This window comes from Leucopleurus acutus, assembly GCF_964270905.1.
Source record: "Leucopleurus acutus genome assembly, chromosome: 21".
Taxonomy (NCBI): Eukaryota; Metazoa; Chordata; class Mammalia; order Artiodactyla; family Delphinidae; genus Leucopleurus; species Leucopleurus acutus.
In genome coordinates this window covers 23,087,091-23,115,076 of record NC_139163.1, presented here as the reverse complement: position 1 = coordinate 23,115,076, position 27,986 = coordinate 23,087,091, and the positions used below count along the sequence as shown (strand labels likewise).

At 43.1% G+C, this 27,986-nt stretch overlaps 2 protein-coding genes across 2 annotated transcripts; one reads left to right on the top strand and one right to left on the bottom strand.

The window, feature by feature from the left end:
* Positions 1 to 72: 72 nt before the first annotated feature.
* MBOAT4 (membrane bound ghrelin O-acyltransferase MBOAT4) lies at positions 73 to 6,793 on the top strand (the record flags this gene model as incomplete). Its single annotated transcript, XM_082863923.1, has 3 exons — positions 73 to 392; positions 3,172 to 3,396; positions 5,824 to 6,793. Exons 1-3 carry the CDS (start codon positions 271 to 273, stop codon positions 6,791 to 6,793), a joined length of 1,317 nt encoding a protein of 438 aa, XP_082720049.1. The 5' UTR covers positions 73 to 270.
* A 6,669-nt stretch (positions 6,794 to 13,462) lies between these two features.
* Positions 13,463 to 25,511, bottom strand: LEPROTL1 (leptin receptor overlapping transcript like 1). The gene is made up of 4 exons (XM_082863722.1): positions 25,407 to 25,511; positions 19,588 to 19,663; positions 16,606 to 16,792; positions 13,463 to 15,774 (listed from the first exon to the last, which is right to left on the bottom strand). The coding sequence occupies exons 1-4, from the start codon at positions 25,420 to 25,422 to the stop codon at positions 15,658 to 15,660; spliced, it is 396 nt and encodes a 131-aa protein (XP_082719848.1). The 5' UTR covers positions 25,423 to 25,511; the 3' UTR covers positions 13,463 to 15,657.
* Positions 25,512 to 27,986: the final 2,475 nt, after the last annotated feature.

Here is a 27,986-nt window from a genome sequence, read left to right as displayed (position 1 = left end):
TGTATAAACAAAACCAGAACTTCTGAAAGCAATGCTTTTCATACATATCCTTACTAGGTAATCTAACACCAGATGCGTTTTGGTTTCTATAGTGAGTTCCCTTTATCAGAAAGCCAACTTTTATACTGCTTATCTCCAGTGCTTTTGTTTGCCTTTTGCTCAGCCAGGCCTTCCTAAACCATATAAAAAGATCAAAGAGAACCTGGTTGAGACTTCCAGGAAAGCATCCGTTAAGGATTCTGGAAAGGACAGTATCTTTTGTTCCAGTTCATGATGGATTGGCTTCAGCTGTTCTTCCTCCATCCTGTATCACTTTATCAAGGGGCTGCTTTTCCTTTTGCGCTTCTCTTTAATTATCTCTGCATTATGGATTCATTTTCCACTCATGCCAGGTAGGTTTGATGGCTAATTTTGCTCTTACGTCTATGAATACTATAGTAGATCAAAAAGCCCAGGTTGGAGTGCAGATGTGAATATTAAATACTAATTACACTGGTTGTTTTTAAGTTATCATCACTGCCACCAATTATTGATTGCTTGATCATGATTATGTCTAAAAGAGTGAATCGGAACTGGAAATTGACATCATGTCTGCATTGACTCAGCCAAAGTTTGATAGGGTCACATTAAGTAGGAAAAGGATGAAAATAAATGGGGGACAGAGGGATGTTGGGGTGATATAGGAATTCCCCAAATAGATGCATCTATAAATCAACCATATGCCCCAGATGTTCTTGAACAGTCTTAATTTCATGGAATTCTATCATTTTCAATAAAATTAAATTTTATTAAATATACAACTATGTGATTTTTTAATGCCTTCATATGATTTCTGAGAGAAATGAAAAAAGTCAAAATAAATTTTGTTCGATTAGTTTTATCTCTACGTGGGATCCAAAATTATTGTCACTAGAGATTTGATAACTTGATCGAAATGATTTTTTTATACCTGGTAAATTCAATACATTAGAGACAGTCCCTATTTTTAAAAAAAGGTTCTATGGAATATCCTTTTGTAAAGTGAAAATCCATTGCCGAAGTTCTACCTCTTAATAATTCACTTATTTTGGAAACTAGGATTTTTATATATTGGGGATTCATAAGTAAAATCTAGCTGTTTCTAGCAACCAGGATGGCTGAGTTCGATTAAACTATGGCAGGTTATTACATCGTCACAACTGGTTAATGGCACTTTACCTCTGTTTAGGAGACGAGGGAAGCAGTTGTTAAAAAAAAAGTTTCCTATTGAGAAAGAATCACAAACAATAAAGCAAAACAAGTGCAAAAATAAGGGCTAATTCCCATAGGTTAAGATTGCTGGCTTTGGGAGTTAGCCTGGTGAGTCCTGGTCCCTCACTTCCTGAGTGTCCTTGTGTATGTGGATAAACTCTCTGAGTTCATCTGTAAAATGGAAATAATAATGCCTACCTCATGGGATTGTTTTAAGGGTTAAATGAAGATATCTCATATAAAAGAATTATTGGGCCAATGCCCAGAATAAAATAAGCCCTCCAAAAACTCATGCATCCTGCATTGTACATGTGTAGACATAATAATGTTTACAAATCCCCAGGGCAGTTGCTTTGGGAAAGGGCACTGTTTCATGTTTCACCTCTGCTGTGTAAGGAATAAGTGTTCTCCCCTATTTTCCGATGGCAGGGAGGCGAAGGCTTGGGCGGGTAGAGGAGGAGTCATCCCAAGCATAGTCTGAAGCTCAGGAATGGCCAGGGCCTGTGGAATAGAGCCTCGCACACTGAAGCACCTGCCGTCTCCCTCAAGAAAGAAAGAAATTCTTGCAAAGGCGTGTGCGTCACAGGCCAAGGAGCCATGATCTATACCCTGTGACATAGAGATTCATTCACTTTTCCTGTCCCTGACCACTCAGTCCCTGTTTCAGATTTTTTTTCTGGCCTCTTTGTTCAGATTTCTTAACTAGGCACCAGTTAAAAGGAAAAAACAAACAAATCTCCATATACTGTGGAAAGAAGAGCTGAGTCCTCATAATATGGAAACTCTGGTGTCTCTGCAGATCCAGAGGGCATCCGCTGGCTTCCAAAGGAGGCATGCTCCACAAACCACTTCACTGATGTATTTACAACATCATTTACAACATGTATTTACAACATTGTAAAAAGCACCAAGTCATGAGAACTTAAAGTACAGTAGAGAGGATTAAGGGTAGATATAAAGACAAATATCATGGTATCACTTACATGTAGAATCTAAAAAATGATACAAATGAACTTATTTACAAAACAGAGATAGACAATAGACTCACAGACATAGAAAACAAACTATGGTTACCAAAGGGATAGCTGGGGAGGGGGTAGAGATAAATTTGGAGTTCGCGATTAACATATACACACTACTATATATAAAACAGACAACAAGAACCTACTGTATAGCACAGGGAACTACACTCAATATCTTATCATAACCTATGCTAGAAAAAAATCTGAAAAGGAGTATACATATGTATAACTGAATCACTTTGCTGTACACCTGAAACATTGTAAATCAACTATACTTCAATAAATTAAAAAAACAAAATATTATACTAATGATAGGAGCTTTACTCAAGCAAATACTGTATGATTTTATTTGTATGAATTTGGAGAATAGGCTAAACTATGTATGCAGACAACAAAAATTATTAAACGATACACTTAAAGACTTTGTAATTGAGTTCTCAAACACTTATCAAAGGGAGGCATTGCGGGCCAGGGTGTGCAGCTCTGTGGAAAGGGAAGAGACTCATCTGTATGAGATGATGTCTAGAGTCCTCCTAGATCCTGGATCCTAGATTCCCATCACTTTGGTCGGGCAGCAAGCACAGGGCTGGGTGTGACCCTACTGGGAAACATTCCAGACCAGTCCCCACAGGATTGTTGGGGGCAGGTGTCTCCCCACTGGTCTGGCAGACATCAAAGAGGGGTGCCCAGGGTCCCAGAGGCAGAAGTCAAGATTTGTCTCCTGCAGAAGTGGTTTACAAATGGACTCTGCCTCTACCCTCCATGTTTCTCTCCTTCAGAACAGGAGGAATACTGCAGAGTGACAACAGTGTGACTTCTGTAGGGGTGAGGGGGCGCCCACCTCCACTGGGTTCCACAGATGGGCTGCCATGGGAAGTGACTCATCAGTTGCACTGCTCCAAGGCGTTCTGTGTTCCAGGTACCTGTTCCTCCTGGTGGTAGGAGGAGCCCTGGCAGTAGCCGCCATGGGTTCCTTCGCTGTGCTGGTCTTCATCCCCGCTCTGTGCACCGTGGTCCTGATCTACTCGCTGGGCCCCCAGGACGTCCACAGGCTGACTTTCCTCTTTCAGATGAGCTGGCAGACGCTGTGCCACCTGGGTCTGCACTATACGGAGTATTATCTGCAAGAAGCTCCTTCCACGAGGTAAAGCAGCCCGTTCCTGTGTTCCTACGGAGCCCACCAGGGTTTGCGTGCACCGGGGTGCTGGTGGGGAGGACCTGGGCGTGGACTTTGAATCCAAATTCTTCCGCATCCCATCAGTGTGATCTTGAGTGAGTCAGTCAACCTCTCTCAGCCTCAATGTCTTTTCCTGAAATAAAGGGTGTGTGTAAGTGTGTGTTGGGGGATTAGCAATACCTATCTCGCAAGCCTCTTAGGTTAGAGTTAATGAATGAATGTAAGTGTCATTGTATGACTAATCTCTTAATAACTACCATGTGCTGCCTGCGTGGCACAGTGCCTGACACTAGCTGTAATTCACATTGTGCCCGAGAAAGGGGGTGAGCCAGGAGTCCCAGGGCCCACAGATGAGGCCGGCCTGCAGGTGACTAAGCAGAGTACACACACCTCAGTGTAGGTAGTTTAGACACATAGCCGGCAGCTTCTCCGCTGTTTCAGTAGGACAGGAAAGGTATAAATCTACCATAAACCTTTGCTGCCTTCCCACACACCTGCTCTGCAAGAGTTTTACTTTCACTGACACTCAGCTCTTCCATCCCCCAGAAAAAGGGAAGTCACTCAATCCAGGAAGAAAAAAAATAGGGTGCTAATTATAGTCTAGGGACGTTGTTTTCCTGAGCCAGTGAGATCACCAGGATTAGAGGGAAACAGGCGTCTCTGCCATCCTGAAGCCTGCTGTTCCTGGCTCTCGCTGTGATCACCATTGGACTGGCTTCATGGTCGCACGGTGAACTGGAGCGGTGACCTGTCGAGGGGGTCACCTCTCTGATTCTAGCTGCCATGGGTTGCCTTACTCTGCCATCCCTCCCACACCCAGAATCCTATTCTTTATTCTGACTGTTTTCACCAAAGGCTCCAGGGCCTGCTTCTCGGAAGAAGAGGCAAGATGGTGGGTGGATAGGGAGTGGGGAGTACTGACCGCGATGTGGTGACTTAGGATTTCAGGAAGAAGCCCGGACCTGATAGGGGCTGGAGGAGCAAGTTGAAGAATCTGGCTGCACAGGAGGGAGGCTGAACCTGAGCTGAAGCGGGAAGATGTGTTAGTTTGCTCTGGCTCTCATACAAAGTACTGCGGACAGGGTGGCTTCAACAGCAAACATTTACTTCCTCTGGAGGCTGGAAGTCCAAGGTCAAAGTGTTGGCAGGTTCAGCTTCTCCTGAGGCCTCTCTCCTTGGCTTGTAGATACCGTCTTCTCCCTCTGCTTTCACATGGTCTTCCCTCTATGTGTGTCTGTGTCCTTATCTCTTCTTATATGGAAACCAGTCATCTTGGGTTAGGGCCCACCCTCATGACCTCATTTTACCTTAATTACCTCTTAAAGACCCATCCCCAAATATACATATTCTGAGGTGTTGGAGGTTAGGACCCCGACATATGAATTTGGGGTGGGGGAGGACACATTCAGCCCTTAACAGAAGAGGACTGACTGAACAGGGGTTAGTGGCATTTGGTGGCTACTTCGCTTACTGTTTGATAGGTCAAGTAAGGAGGTCAGTTGTCCTTAAGTTCTCAGACACAGAAGCAGCAACGGTTGGGAAACAGAGCCATTTTCTCCCCACAGGACAGTGTTCCTGATTGTAGAGTGTGTCACTGTAATTTTCATTGATTTTCTCCATGGTCAGCAGGATCTTCTCTACTGTGTGATGGTGATGCAGGAACAGGTCAGGTGATTGGTTAAGAACACAGCTCAAATTGCTAATGACTCAGGATACACCCTGAACCTCTAGCTTGACTCACCCTTCCTCAGCCCAAATCCCACAGCCTTCAGAATCTTGCAGTCAGGGACTGGTTCACAGTCCAAATCTCCAACTTCCTATAGTGTCTATAGGAAGAACTAAGACTAAACAGAACTAAGGTCTTGTTTCTTCTGTGACAAATTTCTCCCTGATTCTCGATCCTAATCTTTATAAGGTATTCTTAGAAATACGATAATCAACGTTTCACCATAATATTCCTCATCATTCATTTATTTGCCTCTCTAATGATTCATTTCTCCATTTACCTTTCCATCCTGCTCGGAGGAGCCTGTGGTTCTGGATTAATCCAAGAGTCTTTGTGGGGGAACTGCAGGCCATGAGATTGGTCTTAATTGTTCAGAGCCACCCATTTGCCACTGGGTCTTTTTTTTTTTTAAATATTTATTTGGCTGGGCTAGGTCTTAGTTGTGGAACGTGGGATCTTTAGTTGCGGCATGCAGACTCTTAGTGGCAGCATGCATGCAGGATCTAGTTTCCTGACCAGGGATCAGACCCGGGCCCCCTGCATTGGGAGCATGGAGTCTTAGCCACTGGACCGCTAGGGAAGTCCCTGCCATTGGGTCTTGGGTGAGGCACTGCAAGGGGATAAAGTAAACGTGGAGTGTTTTTACATTAAAAAAAAATCTCTTTCAGGTTCTGCGTCACTCTTTCTTCCCTCATGCTCTTGACCCAGAGGGTCACATCCCTGTCTCTGGACATTCGTGAGGGGAAAGTGGCAGCAGCAGCAGCAGGAGGAGGCATCAGGAACAGGAGCTCTTTGTCTGAGCGTCTGTGGGGGGCTCTGCCCTATTTCAGCTACTTGCTCTTTTTCCCTGCTCTACTAGGAGGCCCCCTGTGTTCCTTCCAGAGATTTCAGGCTCGTGTTCAAGGGCCCAGCAGTTTGTATCCCAGGCACTCTTTCTGGGCTCTGACCCGGAGGGGTCTGCAGATTCTGGGACTAGAGTGTCTGAAGGTCGTGGTGAGGCGGGCGGTGAGCGCAGGGGCAGGACTGACGGACTGCCGGCAACTGCAGTGCGTCTATGTCACGTGGTCCACTGCCGGGCTCCTCAAACTCACCTACTACTCCCACTGGCTCCTGGATGACTCCCTCCTCTACGCAGCGGGCTTTGGATCTGAGTTTGGTCAGAGCCCCGGTGAGGAGGGATACATCCCTGATGCGGACATTTGGACGCTGGAAACGACCCACAGGATAGCTCTGTTCACCAGAAAGTGGAACCAGAGCACAGCTCGGTGGCTCCGACGCCTCGTTTTCCAGCAGGGCAGGACCTGGCCCTTGTTGCAGACGTTCGTCTTCTCGGCTTGGTGGCACGGACTCCACCCGGGACAGGTGTTTGGTTTCCTCTGCTGGGCTGTGATGGTGGAAGCCGACTACCTGATTCACACCTTTGCCAATGTGTTCATCAGATCCGGGCCGATGCGGGTGCTCTACAGAACTCTCACCTGGGCCCACACCCAGCTTATCCTTGCCTACATAATGCTGGCCGTGGAGGTCCGGAGCCTCTCCTCTCTCTGGCTGCTGTGGAATTCTTACAACAGCGTCTTTCCCACGGTGTATTGTATTTTGCTTTTTGTTTTAGCGAAGAGAAAGCATAAATTTAACTGACATCTTTCCCCAACTTTCATCTTATACACCCGTGAAACAGACTTTAGAAAGTACCAGATGGCGTCTTGAAGATGCAGGTGTTTGCACTTTTCCGTGATAAAAGTATTTTTTTTTTTTTAAGTATTGGATGTATGTACCTGAAGTAGTGTTGACTTACAATGTATTAGTTTCAGGTATACAGCAAAGTGATTCAGTTATACATATATATATATTCTTTTTCAGATTCTTTTCCCATATAGGTTATTACAAAATATTGAGTAGACTTCCCAATGCTAGGCAGTAGGTCCTTGTTGTTTATTTTATATGTATATATTACTCCCAAATTCCTATTCACCTTCCTTTTCAATTACTTTGTAGTCTTGGTGTCTGGTTCCAAAAGTCTGTGGAATGAATAAATGCTGATGGTGGGCCGTGTAACGTTTCAGGTGGGAATGCAAAACATCACATGAGATGTAGAGTATTCGGTATACTTTTCCCTTTCTTCCCATCCATGCAGATAGCAGGTTCTAGGTTCACTGTCTCAGGACAGTATGCCACAGGGAGAGAACACATTGTGGCGAAAGGTTTATCAGTAATAAGATTACTCTACGTGTCTTTGAATCAAAACTATTGTTATAGGAAGAAGAGCCTTGAGGAAAAATAAAGTAGTGCTTTCTCCAAGGTTCGGTCCTGGGGAATCGTAATTGGGTTTGGGTGCAAAACAAGTAAAATGTTCTGTGACTTGACTCCATCAGCCAGGTTTTGTACAGCACTCGGTGTGACCTTCTGGGCCAGTGGATAGATAGCTCCAGTACTCAAAACTGTAAGCATGGAGCATCTTTTTTTCTGTCAACTGTTTCCTTGGTGGTAAATTCTGTGAACTTGTTTTCTTCCATTGGGCTCTCCTGAACTGTTCGGTTATTCCTGCCTGGGAGCTCCTCCCCTTTGCTACTGAGATCCCCTGGGTAGACCACCTGCTGCCCCTGCCTGTGCAGCCCGCCTAAAGGGAGAGGCAGTGCTTTCACTGGCAAAAAAGATGTGCCACTGAGCAGGGTACCTTGATGGCTGGTCTTCTGGACTGGGTATTCTCATTCTTGCTACTGGAGGATACGGGTTTCCCCCACCCTAGAGGGCGTGAGACGGGGATGTGTGTGTATGTGATGCAGGTGGACCTGCTGGCTTGGCTGTTCCCACTACAGCACCCCATGTAATCCCCCTGGGAGTTGCCCAAGCCCGTCCTGGCCCCAGGTTCCACCACTTGCAGTGGTACGGGGCCTCCCCGGCACGGCTCCCACCTTTTAGGGTAGTGTTCGCTCATGCACCTGCCACCGGTGTTTCAAGCTGCAGCTTCTCTCTTCAATTTGATCCCTGATGTTTTCATTTTCTCAAGGATTTCTTAGTTTCAGATTCACCGTGACTTCCCCTTCTTGTTTTAAGTCTGGCAATATATTGATATTTCTCTGTTCTAGAAAAAAATGTGTACCACATCTCAGTTCTGAGGCAGAAGTAGGGGGTGGGAGGATCATGTGTCCTTAGTGCATTGGAAGCACGTGTCACAGCACCAGGCAGTGTCTATTAGATAGTCAACAGACCCTCTTGATTATCTTGAAGTACTCAACAGACAGGGAACAAGGTGGTTACAGCATTTCCAAGAGATACTATGAGGCTGACAGTGACTCGTGTCTGTAATATATTCTCTAGAGAGACTGGATTGTTAAAATGTATTTTTAAAAAGAGTTTGTCGGGCTTCCCTGGTGGCGCAGTGGTTGAGAGTCCGCCTGCCGATGCAGGGGACACGGGTTCGTGCCCCGGTCCGGGAGGATCCCACATGCCGCGGAGCGGCTGGGCCCATGAGCCATGGCCACTGAGCCTGCGCATCCGGAGCCTGTGCTCCGCAACGGGAGAGGCCACAACAGTGAGAGGCCTGCATACCACAAAAAAAAAAAAAAAAAAGTTTGTCTACTCGTGTGAGAAGAGGGAACTGCTTAGCAGTACAGAGAACTGGCAAGAGAAACAGTAATAATGGCTAACACTGAACAAGACCATCACTGTGAGCTCTCTGTACGTCACACTTGAACCCTACCACCACCCTGAGGTAGGTACTACTATCATTCTCATTTTACAGGTGTGGAAATGGGACCCAGAAAGGAGAAAGGACTCGCTTGAGGTGACACATCTAGTGTAAGGAAGAGCCTGGAGACCAGGCAGTGTGACTCCAGAGCCCACAGTGTAACTGCGAGGACGAGGTGGTGTGCTACCACGTTGCCCCTCAAGCAGTTTATAAAGCAGATACAGGGCAACAGGTCAGCAGTATTCTCTTGTCTGGTAAAGATTTTAAACATGGCGAATGATACTTCTAGGTAACAAATACATATGACAAACCAGTATTTTGGAAGTGGTGTCCACCTCAGTTGTCTTTTTCCAACTCTCCCTCATTACATCTTCTCCCCACGGCCCTGACAGGGACAACTGAAAACTTGCTTGTCACGCTTGACTTCTCCCTTTCTCCCACACAATTCATCAGCGAATCTGCTTGATCAGTTCCTTTTTAAAAATTTTTTAATTAATTAATTAATTTGTTGGCTGAGTTGGGTCTTCGTTGCTGCACGCGGGCTTTCTCCAGTTGCAGTGGGGGCTACTCTTTGCTGCAGTGCGTGGGCCTCCCAGCGCCGTGGCTTCTCCCGTTGTGGAGCACGGGCTCCAGGCATGCGGGCTTCAGCAGTTGTGGCTCGTGGGTTCTAGAGTGCAGGCTCAGTAGTTGTGGCGCATGGGCCTAATTGCTCCGCGGCATGTGGGATCTTCCCGGACCAGGGGTCGAACCCATGTCCCCTGCATTGGCAGACGGACTCCCAACCACTGCGCCACCAGGGAAGCCCTGATCAGTTCTTTTGAAATATACCCTAAGTCTCACCACCTCTCCCATCTCCATTGTATCTGGGACCCAGAGATGAGGGTGTCAGAATCAAGAAGCTCCCACGACCACTGCTGGTGCGCTCACCACCTCCCGAGCCCCAGGGAGCTGAAGAACCGCCACCAGGACGTTGCTCTGGACACACCCTCGTGTCCATGACCCTGCCTGCCAGCAGAAGACCGGCAGAGCAGAACGGAAAACTCCCTCCACCTCACTTTTGCTTCCCAAATTGTTTCCTCCTGTGAACCCACAAACTTCTCCTTTGGCATGTATAGTAATCAGCTTCCTTTGGTCTGTTCTTGTGTCTCGTCTTAGCTCACTAGACTGACAGCTCAGAGAGGGACATGTCCCCATCTTTTTCTGTTCCCCAACAGTACCTAGAATCGGTCCCGCAGTGTATATAACTGCCGCTGGGAACAAAGAACTTTTCTAGGTACGGAGTATGGCTCAAACCCAGCTTTTCTTTTCTTTTCTTTTGGCTGTGCCATGTGGCTGTGGGGTCTTAGCTCCCCGACCAGGGACTGAACTTGAACCTGGGCCCTCGGCAGTGAAACCACTGGACCGCCGGGGAATTCCCAAACCCAGCTTTCCTTAATCCTTGGGAGACTAACACCCTCTTCTTCACTACTATACTCATAACTAGGTTTTAGAGCTGATTCTCACCTATGTTTTGGAGCATGACGAAAATAAATAAAAATCCATCCATCTTAGTCCTATCCTAAGAAATTGTTCAATTGTGAACACTTTTAGAAACAATTTTCAAATGTTCTATGTTAAGTATACCTAGCTTTCAGGAAAACATCTGTCCTATTTTGGAGCGGTTCACAAATCTACACAAGTTCACTGACACTTATTTCACACTATATTTACATAATATTAAACAATAACTGATCTGGTAAGAGAGAAAGACACTTCTGATATGAAATGCCAAACTATAAATCAGGATAACTAAATTATAAAGTAGTAATGCTCTTATTATAACACATATGGAAATACTCATGTTTGTTCTATAGTATTTTATTCTATTTGATGGTTCCTATGGTTGTAAACTGCAACAAAATTTCTCTTTCATAGTATTAGCCGTTCTACTGGCTCCTGAAATAAGATTCCTGACTCCCCCTTTTAGTGCTGCCTCTAAATACACAAAAGAAAGCAACTATAATTGAAAAAGGAATGTTTTATGGTCTTAATTTCTCAGCTGTGGAAACACTTTTTGACTCTCTCTGTTTTATTCCTTCCAGCTGGAATTTACAAGATTAAGAGTTAATATCTGAATTGCTGTGACTACAGCATATAGTCCTACAGTCCTAAACCCAGGGGTGAATTCAAATTATCTTCAAGAGATTGGAAGCAAAATATACAGTACGAAGTTTCCTATAAAAATAAACAGCAAAACTGTCTCTATCTAGACTTTCTGCAACTGAAAACAGACGGTGAAGAGAGATGTAAGATCTCAGAAGTCAGACAAAGGTCTGTGAGGAACTTAAGCTCGGAATAACTCCTACATGAAAGTGTGGAAAACTGAACTCTAACGCTTCTGCTCTGCACTGTGCCATCTCCCTATCTGGCGCTCCTCCCACCCCCCTTATCTGTATACAGTTAACAGTGACAGTTTTTTAAAGAGCCATTTCCGTCACAAAGCATTTCATTTGTGTAAGAGGTGGGAGACACCCTAGTTAACTCCAGTGATGCTGTATTGTGTACAGAAATGTTATATACTTGATTCAGTCAGCTTGGTTACCTCATTTTTTCCCCCGACCACATTCCATTCTTACTAACATATTACTGACTAGAAAATTAGAAATAAAAGAAGTTAAGGAGTGTTAGAACACTCAGTTGTAAGAAAAGCTGGCAAAGACACAATTCCAGAAAAATACAGGTCAGGGGCCATTTAAAATAGGGGAAAATAGCACAGGGAATTCTGCTCAATATTATATAACAACCTAAATGGGAAAAGAACTTGAAAAAGAATAGATACATGTATACGTATAACTAAAATCACTTTGCTGTACACCTAAAACTATCATAACATTGTTAATCAAGTATAATCCAATATAAAATAAAAAGTTTAGGGCTTCCCTGGTGGCGCAGTGGTTGAGAGTCCGCCTGCCGACGCAGGGGACACGGGTTCGTGCCCCGGTCCGGGAAGATCCCACATGCCACGGAGCAGCTGGAACCGTGAGCCATGGCCACTGAGCCTGCGCGTCCGGAGCCTGTGCTCCGCAACGGGAGAGGCCACAGCAGTGAGAGGCCCACATACCGCCAAAACAAATAAATAAATAAATAAAATAAAATAAAAAGTTAAAAAAAAAGCTACAAGGATATACTGTACAAACAGGGAGTATAGCCGATATTTTATAATAACTATAAATGTATAACCTTTAAAAATTGTGAATCACTATATTGTACGCCTGAAACTTATATGATATTGTACATCAACTATCAATAAACAATTATAAAAATAAAAAACGGGAAAAATAATTTATGATAACTCTAAATTACCAAGGAAAAATCAAAATGTTTTAATATATCCTAAGAAAGTATAAAAGTATATGATCCATTTAATACTTAGGTCAAAATAGTTAAAACAAACATAGTTCTTTTTGAGTTAAGCTTTAGTTGTCTGGAATATTTATTTTACAGGATATGTTCTCTTCCCTGGGACTGCATGAAAATTAGGAGTCCTGCAATAAAACAAGAGCTCCCTAATCTTTTCTGACAGAAAAGATAATACAGGCTTATACAGAAGAAATATGAATTTGAAATTCCCACCAATTTATGCATCAAAAAGCCTCCTGAGATCTAAAATGTACATACCACTTAATAGTAATGTTGCATGGCTGCTTGTTAAATTTGATGTGATTGAAAGTTACCTGACACTTATAAAACTAGTCACATTCAATATAAACATTCTAGAGTTAACTTTTAAAGTCTGGATTATTTTCACAATGCCCCCAAAATCATATTAAAGCAGACACTAAGAACCTATGGTTTGAATTTTTTTTAAAGTATACAATGAGATTATAATTAGGACAACTTGGGACAAGATTCATGTTTGATAAGAGAACAGTACTTTTCTCTGTTCACATTGTACCACACAGATGAATTTTTTTTTTTTTTTGCTGTACGTGGGCCTCTCACTGTTGTGGCCTCTCCTGTTTCGGAGCACAGGCTCCGGACGCGCAGGCTCAGCGGCCATGGCTCACGGGCCCAGCCGCTCTGCGGCATGTAGGATCTTCCCGGACCGGGGCACGAACCCGTGTCCCCTGCATCGGCAGGCGGACTCTCAACCACTGCGCCACCAGGGAAGCCCCAGATGAATTTTTTTTACCTTTAACTGTTTGAAATGTCTGCAAAAAGCAAAATGCTCTAATGATGAATAATAATAAATATATAATAAAACGTGCAGTCATAAAAAAAATTCTGAAAATTTAAGAACAAGTACAACCTTGACTTTTGACAGTCAGTAGTCTTTTTATGTCAACAAAACCTTCTATGGCTATTTTTCTAAAAGGTCAGTAAAAATTCTGCTCCCCCAGATTACCAATCCTTTTACTACAGCTCAAAATCATACAGCTTCAGTGTAGTATTTATTACTATGTTTTCACTTTTATTTTGGAAGTGAAACTTCTGCAAGACTAACCTTATAACTAACGTCATCCTTGCTTTATATCACATCGTTAAAATGGATAATGCACTTCAGCAACTGAAGTGTGTTGTATATTTTCATTTCAAAAACACCCACAAACTAAAATAGATATTTAAAATCTTTATTGTTTCATCATCAAAAGTTCTCTTTCCATAGAAGAATGGCAATGCAGGATCAGTGCACATTCTATGGAAAATTCAGACCTCAAGTAACTAGCCTGGAAATCAGAGACAGCACTATGTCAAGCTAGTGTGCAAGGTCAAAGACACAATGCTGCCAGTGCGATTAGTATACAGAAGAAATACGCAGCTCTCAGAAAAAGAGTCTATGGCCAAGTAAATGAAACAGTAGCAGTGCACTGCACTGACATTCTAGAACAGAAAATGGATGGGGGAAGACCAGAGAATGTACTTTTGGCAAAAAAAAAAAAAGAAAAAGAAAAAAAATTGAGTTGATCACAGGCACTGAGTTCCCAACTGTATCACCAGCTGCCTAATCCACGTGTGGCTGCCCCTCCTCCGTCTTTACGCCTACCACATCCTAACACTGCAAGCTGCTTTCAGCCTGTTTGTAAATGCGACAGCCACACGCACGCATTTTTATTCTGCTTCCCATCTCACGGCTCAAAGTAACAACTTGAGTTGGGCGATAAAGCCCGTGGCCTTGAGGCATCTTTAGTAAAAAGCTGAACAAACCCACAATTTGTTCCCATTTTTTGGAGAAATCAACTTTATAAAACAAGACAGTTGTCATGATTACTCCATTTTTGTCTGAAGGCAGAACAGGTTTTATGTAAGTATACTGAATAAACATATAAACAAATGTCCTTAACAAAATACTGTCAGACCAACTTGAACATTTTCAAAACTAGCTCCTGAAAAAAAGTACTGATAATCGTGAGATGGAATGACCACTACAATTTGATCACGCCTGGTTACTGGGAACGTTTTGGTCAGCTTTGTGTCTGAAGCTGCGATACAGCTGGATTTGGCTACTTCGCATTAATTCACACAATCAAGGCCATTTTTAAAAGGTAACAGCAAATCTATTACGGTGAAATAAAAATCAAAACAGTTGAGAGGTATACAGGAAACTTGCCTTAAATATTTAAAAATTACATATGATATAACCTTAGGGGATAAGAACTACAATTACCGTGGTCTAAATCTTGAGTTGTTAATACATGAATTACCAGCATAACTAACAAGTCACTTGTTAATCACGTCAAGGCCTTGCGGGGCTGGGGCACTCTGAATGTATGGTGGAGCAATCACTCTCCAGGTGTGTTAAAACCTCTAGTTTAACGTGTTATTAAACCATATTGGAAGAGTGATTTTACTTAATATATACAATGTATAAAATAAGTTATAAGGAGGAGGCAGGAAAAGGTTTTCTAGTATGTAGGATGCAAACATACACTTTCCCGTATCAGTAGTAGTTCTGTGTGTGTCCCTTTACCCATGTAAAACATGAAAGTCTGAAAGAAGATTAAAAATTTCACTTATAAATAGAAACAGGATTCAAAAAAATGGAATTTCAATATCATTTCTTCCCACAATGCAACTCACTCTAATTGTAACATAAATAAAAACCATATCTCAAAAATCTGCTTTTACACTCTTACCTTTAACAATAAGTTCTTCTAACAATTGAGAATAAAAGCACTCCTTTGTAGCAATTCCATAAAATAATTTGCAGTTCACAAAACACCTGCTTTCCAGCAAAACCAGCAATCCTTATGGAGGGCGTGGCATTAATACTTGGCCCCTCTGAGGTATAAATGCAGCTATATTTGCACTGAGTATATCGTCTATAAGGTATGCTAATAGTCTGCATGTTTGCATAAAATTGGGAGTGATGTCATCCTGACTGATTGAAAAACTTATCTTTATAACTTTGTGTAGTAATGGAGGTTAAATAATTTTAAGGAAAAAAAAGTACTTTAGCCCAGTAATAGCCAGCAGAACTCTAGTTCCTAACCAATGCAAATGGTTATTAGATTTAAAAAATATTTAACATTGCATACTGGTTAAAAAAAAAAACTGAACAGGGAAAACACATAAATATTTAAATTCAGCAGGACACCACAAAAAGCATACTAGAGATAAGTGTGAAATCAGTCAAGCTTTTCCAAAGGAGAAAATCCTTTTAATCCTTCAGCAAGTCTCTGTGAAAATAGTATGCTTACAATACAAGAGAGAAGGAGCGCCTAGAACACCCCCAAGAGGCTCGCTCCACTGCTCGGCATCACTGCCCCACCTCCTGTGTGCACGGACGGCTGAGAAATGACAAGAAGTCCATCTGACAAGAGTTCAGTAATCCCTTTCACCACTGCTGCCAGCTGAAGTCATCATTGCTGCCAAAGACCAAGAAAAAGCCCAGGATAGTTGCAAAGATGACAGTGTTTCCGGTGAGGACAAGTGCACAAGCTCCCCACTCGATCTACAGAAGAAGACAGAAACGCTCAGTTAACAGACATGAAAAACAATAATGAAACGAAAAGTGAATCAGGGCTCTAGCTGTAGCCAATCACGATCCAAAACAAATACAACTTGTAATAATAACTTTGACGCTGCTGAACATGTAATGCTGTTCTTATGTATCGCTGGTTCCTTTAAAGAGACAGAAAGTCATGTAAGATGATAATTATTCAAAAGCAAGCCTAACTTCCAGGCTATGAGGAGGCAGCACAGAATTCTACAATTTTCTGTTTACAAAGAAGTTTGCTCCAACTCTTCATTTGTGAACCTAAAAATTTTATCTAGAGAGCAGATTAAATTTAAAATATCAGAGATGCAAACACACTCGTGCACATTCTTTTCAAGAGGTGGGGAGTCATCACCCTCTCCATGTGGAAGGGCGGCCAGTCCGTCTTCTCTGCCATCTCCACCCGCCCAGAGATGCAGGAGTGAATCTGACTGGTGAGTCTGGGAAGCCTCTTCTACTCTTTGGTACTTTCCCACCTGCAGAGAACACGGATCTCCCCGGGTCTTCCATGTTTAAGCTATACAGGGCAGGCCTGTGGTTGTTCAGCACTGGCCAAGTCCATGTGCCCAATTCTGACAGTGAAGTACTGGCAAGCCAACTGTCGCCGCCAATGCTCTCCAGTATTTCCACCAGTTAACAACGACAAAAGTAAGATTTTTATCTCTTATCCTCTAGGCTCCTATGTCTCTCATCTCTTTTTCATGTCATTTAACAAAAACTTTTTTCCTGAGAAAAACTGAACACAATCTAATGTAAAACCATTAGTAGAAGAATGCTTTCACTTACCAGGTGTGCTCTGGCAAATACAATAGGGAGTCCAAAAGCTGAGACCACGATGCCTGTTGTAAGAAATATGGCCAGTTCCTTACAGGCGTTACTCATAGCATCCGTATCATCCACTAATCTTCTTGCTATGCAGTATGGAATAGGTGAAAGGATGTAAAAAAACAGAACAAAGAGAGGCCAGTATTGGCTAGAAAAAGAAAAATAAGTTAATGTAGTTTTTGCTATTTTTGTCATTTTCCTCACACAAGATCCACTCTTTTTAAAAATAAGGACCGAAGCATATTGGAAGGTACAAAATATAACACAGTTTAAAAATAAGCTATAACCTGAACACTGAAAAGAGGGACATTTAGAATCACAGTATTCCTAAAGTTATGATACAATGATTAAATATTTCTCAAATTAAAAGAAAACACTTTATGAATTTTAACAGTTGAATCAAAGCCCAAAATTAAAAATATATATTTTTTCATTTTAGGTTATAAATAAAAAGGGATTATTGAAAAATGGAATTATTAACAGTAATTTTAAAAATTCAAGATTCATGCCCTTGACTTCTAACATCCTGCCTTAGCATGAAGCTGGAACACTCCCAAACTTTCCACAGGTCACTAGGAACTCCCAAAATACTGAAATCAAAATACAGAAAATGAACTGACAGTAATATTGAAGACTTTCAGTCAGAATATGAACTTTATCACAATAAAAACAGATGGCTTTTAGTCTACAGTCTAGCTATTGTATTGTGCCAATGTCATTTCCTGTTTGTGATCATATAAAACAGTTGTGTAAGATATTAACACTGGGAGAAGATGTGTGAAGGGTATAAGGGACTTCTCTGTACTACTTTTGCAACTTCTTGAGAGCCCATCGTCATTTCAAAATAAAAAGTTAAAAAGAAATAGATGGCTTTTAAAACTGCCATAAAATAAAACACACATCATAATGGAGATTTGCTTGTACTTAGACACTCATGATAAGCAAAGATTTATCTATATGTTTTTCCTAAAAGATCTTTTCCTAAATATTTTGAGAAAAAAAAATTACAAATGGACATAAGTTTAAGGGAAAAAACGTGCAAAAATTATAAAAGCACAAAAAGTGAAAAACCAAGGCTGTCTGTGTCTTCCCCACTCCTATTGATCTGGGTCCTTCCATATTCCCATATAGATAAACTTTAAAGATATGAATGAATCACTGCACTTTTAAATTTAACAATATATCTTTTTTGTTTGTTTGCTTTTTTTTTTTTGCGGTACACGGGCCTCTCACTGCTGTGGCCTCTCCCGTTGCGGAGCACAGGCTCCGGACGCGCAGGCTCAGCGGCCATGGCTCACGGGCCCAGCTGCTCCGCGGCATGTGGGATCCTCCCGGAACGGGGCACGAACCCGTGTCCCCTGCATTGGCAGGCGGACTCTCAACCACTGCGCCACCAGGGAAGCCCTTAACAATATATGTTATTTTACATATTAGCAATCCAGCTCTTATTCTTTTTAAGACTGCCTAGTATTTTCATTGATGGATGTACTATAATTTATCATTTTTCTTTTGACAGACCTTTAGGATGCTTCCAGTTTTTTTTTTGTTGCTGTTGTTATTATAAACAAGTCTGCCATGAACATCCATACTCTCCCCCGACTACACATATCTTTGCAAACATCTGTAAGTGGATTTCTATGAGTAATTCTAAGAAGTGGAAAGGCTAGTTCAGAGAATATATACATTTTGAGAGCTACTGGAAAGCTGGCCTCCCAGAGGACTTGCACCTATTTAAACTTCCACCCAGAGTACATAACAATGCTTGTTTGCCATATCTTTTATCTTTGCCAATGGATTTCATTTAATTTTGAGTGAGGTTGAGTATATTTTCATGTTCTTAGTAGCAATCTGCAGTTCTTTTTTCATATTTGTAGTTCATTTTTCTATTGCATTGTCTGTATTTTTTTTTGATTAAAAAAATTTTATTTTGTTTATTTATTTATTTTTTTCCCTTTTTTTTTTTTTGGCGGTACACGAGCCTCTCACTGCTGTGGCCTCTCCCGTTGTGGAGCACAGGCTCCGGACGCGCAGGCTCAGCGGCCATGGCTCACGGGCCCAGCCGCTCCGCGGCATGTGGGATCTTCCCGGACCGGGGCACAAACCCGTGTCCCCTGCATCGGCAGGCGGACTCTCAACTACTGCGCCACCAGGGAAGCCCTTGTTTGTTTATTTTTGGCTGTGTTGGGTCTTTGTTGCTGCATGCGGGCTTTCTGTAGTTATGGTGAGCGGAGGCTACTCTTCATTGAGGTGCGCAGGCTTCTCACTGCGGTGCCTTCTCTTGTTGCGGAGCATGGGTTCTAGGTGTGCAGGCTTCAGTAGTTGTGGTACGCAGGTACAGCATTTGTGGCTCGCAGGCTCTAGAGCGCAGGCTCAGTAGTTGTGGTGCATGGGCTTAGTTGCCCACGGCATGTGGGATCTTCCCGAACCAGGGCTCGAATCTGTGGCCCCGGCATTGGCAGGCGGATTCTTAACCACTGCACCACCAGGGAAGCCCTGTGTTTTTCTTACTAATTTATCCTATTAATTAAAAAAAATTCTCTCTGTCCTAAGGAAAGTAATTGTCAAAAGTCATTTACATGACTTCTTTTGTCAGTTGCTCTTGACTCTGCTTACAGGTTTTTGTTTGTTTTTGCTCAAAAGACATTTTACATTTTCTTGCATTTAATTTAATCAATTGGTTCTCAAAATTAAGCAGTAGTGCTGGGCTACTGTGTTGCTATCCTGCCATTAAAGACTTAGCAGTAGTCAAGGACAGCCAGTCTTTTTTGCACGCTGCTGTCCTAAAATCTTTTCAAACACCTTTTAAGTGAAGACTTAAAGTTTGTCCTTGGTAAACGACCATTTCTCAGGATTACTTCTATTGTAGTAAAAAAAATTTTTTTAAATTTTAAAAGTAGAAAAATTTTACACTTAAACACTCAAAAAGACAAAAATTTTACATACTTGTATATTGGAAGGGCACATCCAAGCATCAAAAACATCAGCCCAATTGCTCCTCCAAAGGACAAACTAATCAAAGCTGCAAAGTAAATAATAAAAAGACAAAAAGAAATAGTAATTAAATTAAATTAACACTATTTGTATTAATATTACTATTAGCAGTCTGAACATTACCTGTGATCCCAGAGGCAAAAAGCAAACAAAACACACCAAAAAAAGCAAATGTATTAGTGAATCATCTTCAAAAGCTGAAGTTACCTGGTTTCAGAATAAGTCTTTTGTGGCATCTTCAAAGCAAAATACAGTGATACTGATATTCAAAGCCCTGACCTATCGCCAGCACGTCACCACATTCCCAAATTACTGGTTCCATGTCAAATGAGCATCCCAGTCTGCGAGATCAATGCTCCTCCAGGCATTAGTATGATACTCACTCCTCAGATCATTACCGTTTTGAAAAGTAGTATGTGGAGAAACTCCGCAGTAACTTTACTGGACTTCAGAAGCCTCATCTATGGGAAACCCTCTCCTGAGCAGTTCCTACTTCCTGCACACACACCCCCAACAGGCACAGGTGAAAAGTGTCCCTGGATATCTGTAGTCAGTAATCTCAGTCAGTTAATTCTGCTACAGATATTTAAATCGTTTGCAAAACAATAGCTGGGTTTCTTTCCCTAAGTTCCTACACATTAGAAAATCTGCAGGATAACAGGTACAATCCTTCGGTGGTATCACTGTTTTAAGACATTATCACAAGCAATAGATGCATTCTATAGTTGAAATATAGTTTCTGAAGTCACACACACACACTTATACAAAGCATTATGTTTTATAAAGTGTTTTCACATAGATAAGTGAGTAGAAACAACTTCCTTGAATATACATAGTTAACCAATGGCCTAGAATTAAGCAAAGAAACAAATGATCAATTTATTTTGAATTCTATACAACCTATATTTCTGCAACTACAGTGGCTAAGAGAATAACTTACTTTTTTTTTTAATGATGCAGTCCACTAACCTTAACAAAAACATTAAAATTCAAAAGAGCTGTCGAAGGTCTACAAATTACCAAGACAAAATCCAACATATACAAACCAAAATTAACACAAGGGGTTAAATGCTGCTAAGAACTACTGATATACTTCTCTGAATTAAGATGGTCATAATCAAGGACACCCAATGACATGGGAGCCGGGCAGATTTAGTTTTCATTCAGATCAGTGATGTAGGTCATGTCAACCGTGAACACATTTACTTAGTCCTTAATGCCATTAGATTTTCAGTTGCACAAAGAAAAACACACATTTGCACTTTAATCTGCAGCAAAAGAGGAACTTCACGTTTATAAGGGAATGCCATGTAAGCAGTGAGGAAAATACCAAGTTCACCGTTTGTTTTGTTCAGTTCAAGACAGGTCCTCATAAGCTGACCCCATTTCCTTGCTCGGACACACATCACCCCAGGCTAGCACCCCTTGGTCTTGGCACTGCAGCTGTACCAGCCCCCTTTCCTCTCCTGGAAATCAGCTGGCTCCCTCACCCACAGGGCCTTTGCACATGCTATCCCTTCTACCTCAGATGCTTTTTCATTCACTTATTTCATTCAAGAAATGTCTACATAGAACCAAATACCTAACAGGTGCTGGGGACATGTTAATGAACAGGCAAGGCCATGTCACTCACGGAGCTTGAATTCTTGTCCCAGTCCTTGCCTCTTTCTGCCAAGCGAACTCCTACATTTCCTTCAGGTCACAGCCCAGTTATCTCTTCCTCAGTGAAGTTTTTGCAAAGCCCCTGACTAGACCGATTCCCATTATGTTTATTTATTCACTTATTCCACAAATATCTACTGAGTGCCTACTGTGTGTCACACACTGTTCTTGACACTGGAGACAGCACAATGTAAAGAAATCGAAGCTCTTGCTTTCATGCTTACATTCTGGTGGGAGAATAAAGAAATTTTTTTAAAAAGTAAGCAAATAAATGTCAAATGCTATGGAAAAAAAAATCAAGTAAAGGGGTGGGAGTGCTATTCTAGATGCATCAGCTGGGAAAGCGTCTCTGATGAGGAGACATCTAAGCAGAGATCTATATGAAATGAAGAAGTGAATCAATCTCGTGGCTATCTGGGGGGAACATTTCAGGCTGAGGGACGTGCACGTGCAGAGGTCCTCTTTGCTCTGGATGCCTCCCCTGTGCTCATTTATCACAGCTGCAATGTTATACTGATTTGTATTTGTCTTCCCTTGTAAGCTGTTCACACCACAAGAGCAGGGAAAGAGTTCTTCTGTTGCTGATGCTCAGGCCTCAGCTCTTAACACTCAATAATAAACATGTGTAGAATGAACGAAAGGGAGCAAAGGGGAGAGAGGGAGATGAAAAAAAAGAGAGCCCAATGCAGCAGAGCAGAAACAGCCGTAACTGAGAGTCAGGAGGCACTGGGTCCCAGCTCCTACCAGCCACTTACTAGCTGACTAAGTCATCTAAATATCAGTTCTTTCTTCTATAAAATAAGGGTTGGACTAGATCTAAAATGCAAATACTTCTCTGAACACTAAAGATAATTGTTATAAGACATGCTGAAGAAGTAAAACACCATCTCTGCTTTGTGAAATATAACTGCCAAACAGCTAAGTTCATCACTATAATAATACCTTATTTATTCAAAAGCCATTTATGCAGCATAGACCTTAGACTCCTAAAGGAAACAGAGACATAACATAGATACCACAAAGCCCATACACTAAAGCTAACATTCTTTTTTTTTTTTTTTGCGGTATGCGGGCCTCTCACTGCTGTGGCCTCTCCCGTTGCGGAGCACAGGCTCCGGACACGCAGGCTCAGCGGCCATGGCTCACGGGCCCAGCCGCTCCGCGGCATGTGGGATCTTCCCGGACCAGGGCACGAACCCGTGTCCCCTGCATCGGCAGGCGGACTCTCAACCACTGCGCCACCAGGGAAGCCCAAAGCTAACATTCTTTATAAGCAGACACTTAGGCACTTATTCAGAAGTTATTTGTTCATTTTTTGTGACAACTGTGTGTGAATTCCAGCGGAATAAAACCTTTTTATTTTAAAGGATCACCTATGCTCACTTATACATATATATTTCAATAGGCAACTCAGGTACCCAGAAAAAAGTTAAGTGAAAAGTAACTTTTCTTTCCTGGATTACTGTTATCTGTATCTTGTGAAGACAAAATTTTGTAAGCTTATTTTGCTTCCTATATTTAAAGAGATGAGAAATAGGAGGGAGAGCTGCATACAAGCAAGAACTGCCCTCTGATTGGGGGGAAGAGACTAAAAAAAATAAAAGGTTAAATCAGGCATAAAAATCTCAAAGAGCATACCAGATTTGCGATAGATAATCTTGGCCAAGAGATAAGTAGCCTTAGGACTTGGTTGCTGAAGTTAACTCTGTTCTATGACAGAGAAAAATTACTTATGTTCCTTTCTTTTTTTTTTTTTAAATTTTATTTATTTTTTGCTGCGTTGGGTCTTCGTTGCTGCGCAGGCTTTCTCTAGTTGCGGCGAGTGGGGGCTACTCTTCATTGCAGTGCGCGGGCTTCTCTTGTTGCGGAGCACAGGCTCTAGGCGTGTGGGCTTCAGCAGTTGTGGCACGTGGGCTCAGTAGTTGTGGCTCGTGGGCTCTAGAGCGCAGGCTCAGTAGTTGTGGCGCACGGGCTTAGTTGCTCCGCGGCATGTGGGATCTTCCCAGACCAGGGCTCAAAGCCGTGTTCCGTGCATTGGCAGGCAGATTCTTAACCACTGTGCCACCAGGGAAGTCCCTACTTATGTTCTTATCCTCAAAAAGGAGTCTAAAGTCTTTGGGTACACTCTAAAAAAGTTAATGAAGATGATTTCTTAAAAAAAAAAAAAAACAACCCAAGGAACTGAAATAAGATTCAGGTATCAAAAAATAATTTTATGTGACATCTCACCTCCCAGTCACGATGGATAAGATAAATGCCAATGGGGTTAAATAAACTGCTCAAAAGTGTTCTCAAAAGTTGTAAAGTTTCTCCAGTCTTATGAAATCAGCAATTAGGCTGATTTATATACAAAACTCCTCATATGTGTATAAATGGTTGTCCTAGATGACACATCAATGAGGCAAAATTTTATGCTGTAATTGAGTGATTTGACATCCAGAAGGCAAAACTTAGATGAGTCTGGTTTCTACTCCCAAAGCCTCCAGGCTGGGGATGGAACAGCCCGATTTGTCTAAACTCTCAAAAGACTGGGTGCTAGTTCGTGATTACGAAGAGACTGCAGTAGGAGAAGGGACCAGTTCCCTAACCTGGGAGTTACCAGAAAAATCCAGTATATAACAAAGTAATAGGCAAATGGCTTAAGAAATAAGTCGTGGATTAAATCATAGCAACATAAAGATAGGCCAACAGGAAGAAAACATCCTGAAACAATCATAGCAATCAGAAAATCTTACTGAAACCAAAAGTGTAAGTACAATCCCATCTGAGACACTTTCTGCTGATTAATATTCACCTAAGTCCACAATCACAAAGTTATTTTCTTGAGAGAGAGACTCCTGCATTTATTGACAGTAAAGAAATGGAGAAGAACTGAGAAACTGGCAAAGAACTGAGAAACTGGCAACATCCTAAAAAAACCCAGCATTCTACCATAACTGCCTTTCACACAGGGATTTTAAAAGGTCTGTTAGAGTTCAAAAGGAGACTGGAAAGTAACTCAGCTGGTCAATTGACAAAGTTTTCTATAGGAAATGAAATGTCTTCAGACGTTACAAACAAATAAGAAACAGTAAAAATGTGACTCTGGGGAAGCAGCTCAGCAAAAGCTGTCCTTAAAGCAAATAAGAAACACTGTTATTGAAGTTCTTCACTTCCTGCTTGCCTGCCCCTTCTACAAAGCCTCAGGTCAGGAAATCAATGTAATTCGTTGTCAAGAATTAAGTTGAAAACGTTCGTAATGGTATTTGCTTCTAACCACGCTAACAAAACTACCAAACAGTTGGAAAGCATGCGACATCCCTTATTTCTAAAGGAAACTGACTAATAAACGAGTACTTTTCCATTGAGTTTTAATGAAAAACTCTTTTGCCTTAAAAAAAAAACTCAACTAAATAAAAACTTTGAAATGTGAAAAAGCCTCAACGTGCAACTGTGGAGAGGGCGGGGGAAGGAGCCCCTTGGGGTCGCTCACAGGGTCTATCCTGTCAGACCAACACCGCAAATCAAAATGCATCCGTTTTAGGAGCGTAAAGCTCTGAGTACGGGTCCTGAGCGTGGATGTGATCGCCGAGGTTTGGGAAAGAACCATCCCTAAGGCCTTCCAGGGCGTTCCTGGGGGACTCGGTTGGGCTCAGCGCCCGAAGACCGCATTCTTGCCTTTAAATGGGAAATGACACTGATTTACCGTAACTGGCATCTCTAGCGACCCCCTCAAAACCACCCTCTGCCCGCCTCGCTCTCGGACGCAAACTCCTGCAAAACATGTGTGATGGCCCGAGCGGCTGCGGGACTCCGAACACCCCGCGGGCCACTTCGTTCTCCGTACGGGGCGCGACGAGTGGGAGCGAGGCTGCCGAGCTCAGCAGAAAGTGGGGGCTGGCGGACAAGCCGCCGACCCCGCCGTCCTTTCCCCGAGGCCGCCGCGCCCACCTCGGCTCCGAGGGCGCAGGCCGGGGGTTGGGGTCGGGGGTCAGGGCTCTGCCGCCAGCGCAGCGGCCCCGCGGCGCGCGCCCGGCCCCGGGAGGCGGCGTGCGGGGCCTGCGTGGAACCCCTCCCCCTCTCTCGGGGCGGCCGCGCAGCCCTCTGGCCGCCCAGCGCCCCAAGCCCACCTTTGATGCCGGCCATGGCGGTGACGTCGCTCCTGCCTCCGGGACCCGAGGCGACGGCAGCGGCGGCCGGGAGACCGGAGACGCGCGGCGGCGGCTGCCAGACAACACCCGGAAGTGCGCGACGCAGCACTTCCGCCGGCGACTCGCGCTCGCGCTGGGGCGCTGGGGGCGCGCCGGGCTGGGGGCCTTCGGGCTGACCCCTTCCTCCCCGGCTCTGCTCCCGTGGGATCGCCGACCTGCGAGGCTTCCCGGCCCCGCCCCGGTTCCCGGGCCGTGGAGACTCCAGCTCCCGTGTTCCCTGCAGTGTCCGGGAAACTCCATCCCGCAGACCCCAACGCGCATCCTGCAATCTCCCCATCCTTCGGGAAGGGAGCGCGAGTCGACGCGGTCCTTTGGGAGGACTGGTGTGAAGCCTTTGGGGGATCCTTTTGCGTCCTTCAAAGCGCACCCATTTCTTTCTCCTCCCTATCTTGTAATAAAGGAGCAGTAAGGCCAGTTGGGTGGTCTGCACTAGGCTTCTCGCTTTCCGACACAGAACTAGGGTCTGGTGAGACCCACCTTCAGAGGGAGGAGCGGCGGGACTCAGTAACAAGTGGATTTAATACAAATCCGAGCTCTTGGAAGTCTGTGAGTTTTTTTTTTTTTTTTTAGTAACAGGGCTAAGAAAAAAGTAAGCAGAGGTACAAATACATTTAGTTAAGTAATCCTACAAATTGATTGAACATTTACTGATATTATGTGTGGGGAACACTGAGGTGAGCAAAACCAGGTACGGTTTCTGTCCTCAAGGAACTTACTGTTTAGTGAGAGAGACAGACACGAAAAAGCGTAACATTGCAACAATGATAATTGCAAAGAAAGTGGATAGATACTCCTGTGACAGTCTTTGATTTAGATCAGTCAGGTGAGATTTCCTCGAGGGAGGGACAACAGCAGGATGAACAGGTGTGTAACTAGGAGAGAAAAGGGAAAATCCATCATGGGGAAGGGACAGTGTTTACAGGGGTGGGGGAGGTGAAGATCACATTTAGGAAGCCTTTTGGGGCACAAGCCCTGGTGGCTGAGGGAAGTGCTAGTCCCCTAATTTCCTTTCTTTTTTTAAATTAATTTATTTTTGGCTGTGTTGCATCTTCGTTGAAGGCACTTATTATTTATCTGAACTATATTATTTGTTGGCTGTCTCTCCCACTAGAGTGTAAGTTTGTACAACGTTTTATGTTTGTTCACCACTGTCTAGAACTGTACATGGCAACTGATGGGATCTCAAATAACAGAAATTCTCTTTTTAAGGTAATTAGTGAACTCTACCTTTCAAAATCCAAAGATCACTTTCAGGCTCAGCAGCCATGGCCCACGGGCCCAGCCGCTCTGCGGCATGTGGGATCCTCCCGGACCGGGGCACGAACCCGCGTCCCGTACATCGGCAGGCGGACTCTCAACCACTGCGCCACCAGGGAAGCCCCCCAAAGGTCACTTTTTGATCCAAACTTTCAACAACAATGGACACTGGTGACCATTCTTTCTCTCAACTACCATACCACTGTTCTCCTGTTTGTTTCTTATACCTCATCAGAGATTTCTTTTCAGACTCTTTCTAGGAACTTCTGCTCAAGGTTCAAATGTTAGTGTTCTCTTAATTTGGTCCTGGGCCTCCGTCTTTGCTATATCTAAATTCTCTCCCTATGAATTGTATCTCTTCCTGTGTCATTAAATACTGTCTTCTTTTTGATAGCATAACTACCAAGTTTACCTTGGCTTTGAAATTCAGACTTGTATATCCAAGTGTCTATTTGACATGTCTACCTGGATTCCTAAAAGTCACCTCAAACCTAACATGTGGAGACCAGAATTCTCTATTATCTTTATTCCAGTCCCACTTGGTCCCACTCCATGCCACCACTGTTATGCCTCCTCTTGTTCCACTCTTCCCCAAACTTACTTTGCTTCAGTTGCCCTGGCTTTGTTTGCCTCTCCCAACCCCTAAGTTTTGTTTTATTCATTGCTGTATCCCCAGTGCCTAGAACAGTGCCTGGCAGGTACTGTTAGGTGCTAAATAGATAAAGGTGTTAATCAAATTAGTGAATGATGTTCCTCAAAACACAAACTTAGGGCTTTTGCATCTACTGTTCCCCAGGCGGTGAAGCCTCTCCCCCGATCTTTGTATTTTCTCATCATTCAGGTCTCAAAGCTTCAAAATCACTTCCTCAGCAAGGCCTTCCCTGAAGTTGGCTCCTAGTCTCTACTGTATCACCCTGTTTTATTTTCATCAATGCACTTATCACTATTATCTTTGTTTATTAATTTATTATTTAATTTTGTTTATCTTAGTTCTCATCAGTGTAAGCTCCATGAGTACAGGGACCTTGTCTGCATACTCCAAGCTGAAAACAGCGCCAGACACATACTAGGCGTTCAACCTATATTTGTTGAATGAATGAATGAAGGAGAGAAATCCAGGACTGTCAGACCTCAAAGATAATGCCTATGCACTCTTAACTGTTTTCCCTGGCTGGTTCTTTATTTAGGTGGTAGTTTCTCCTCCGGATATCTTGTAAATTCCCACTGTCTCCACGTGGAAGG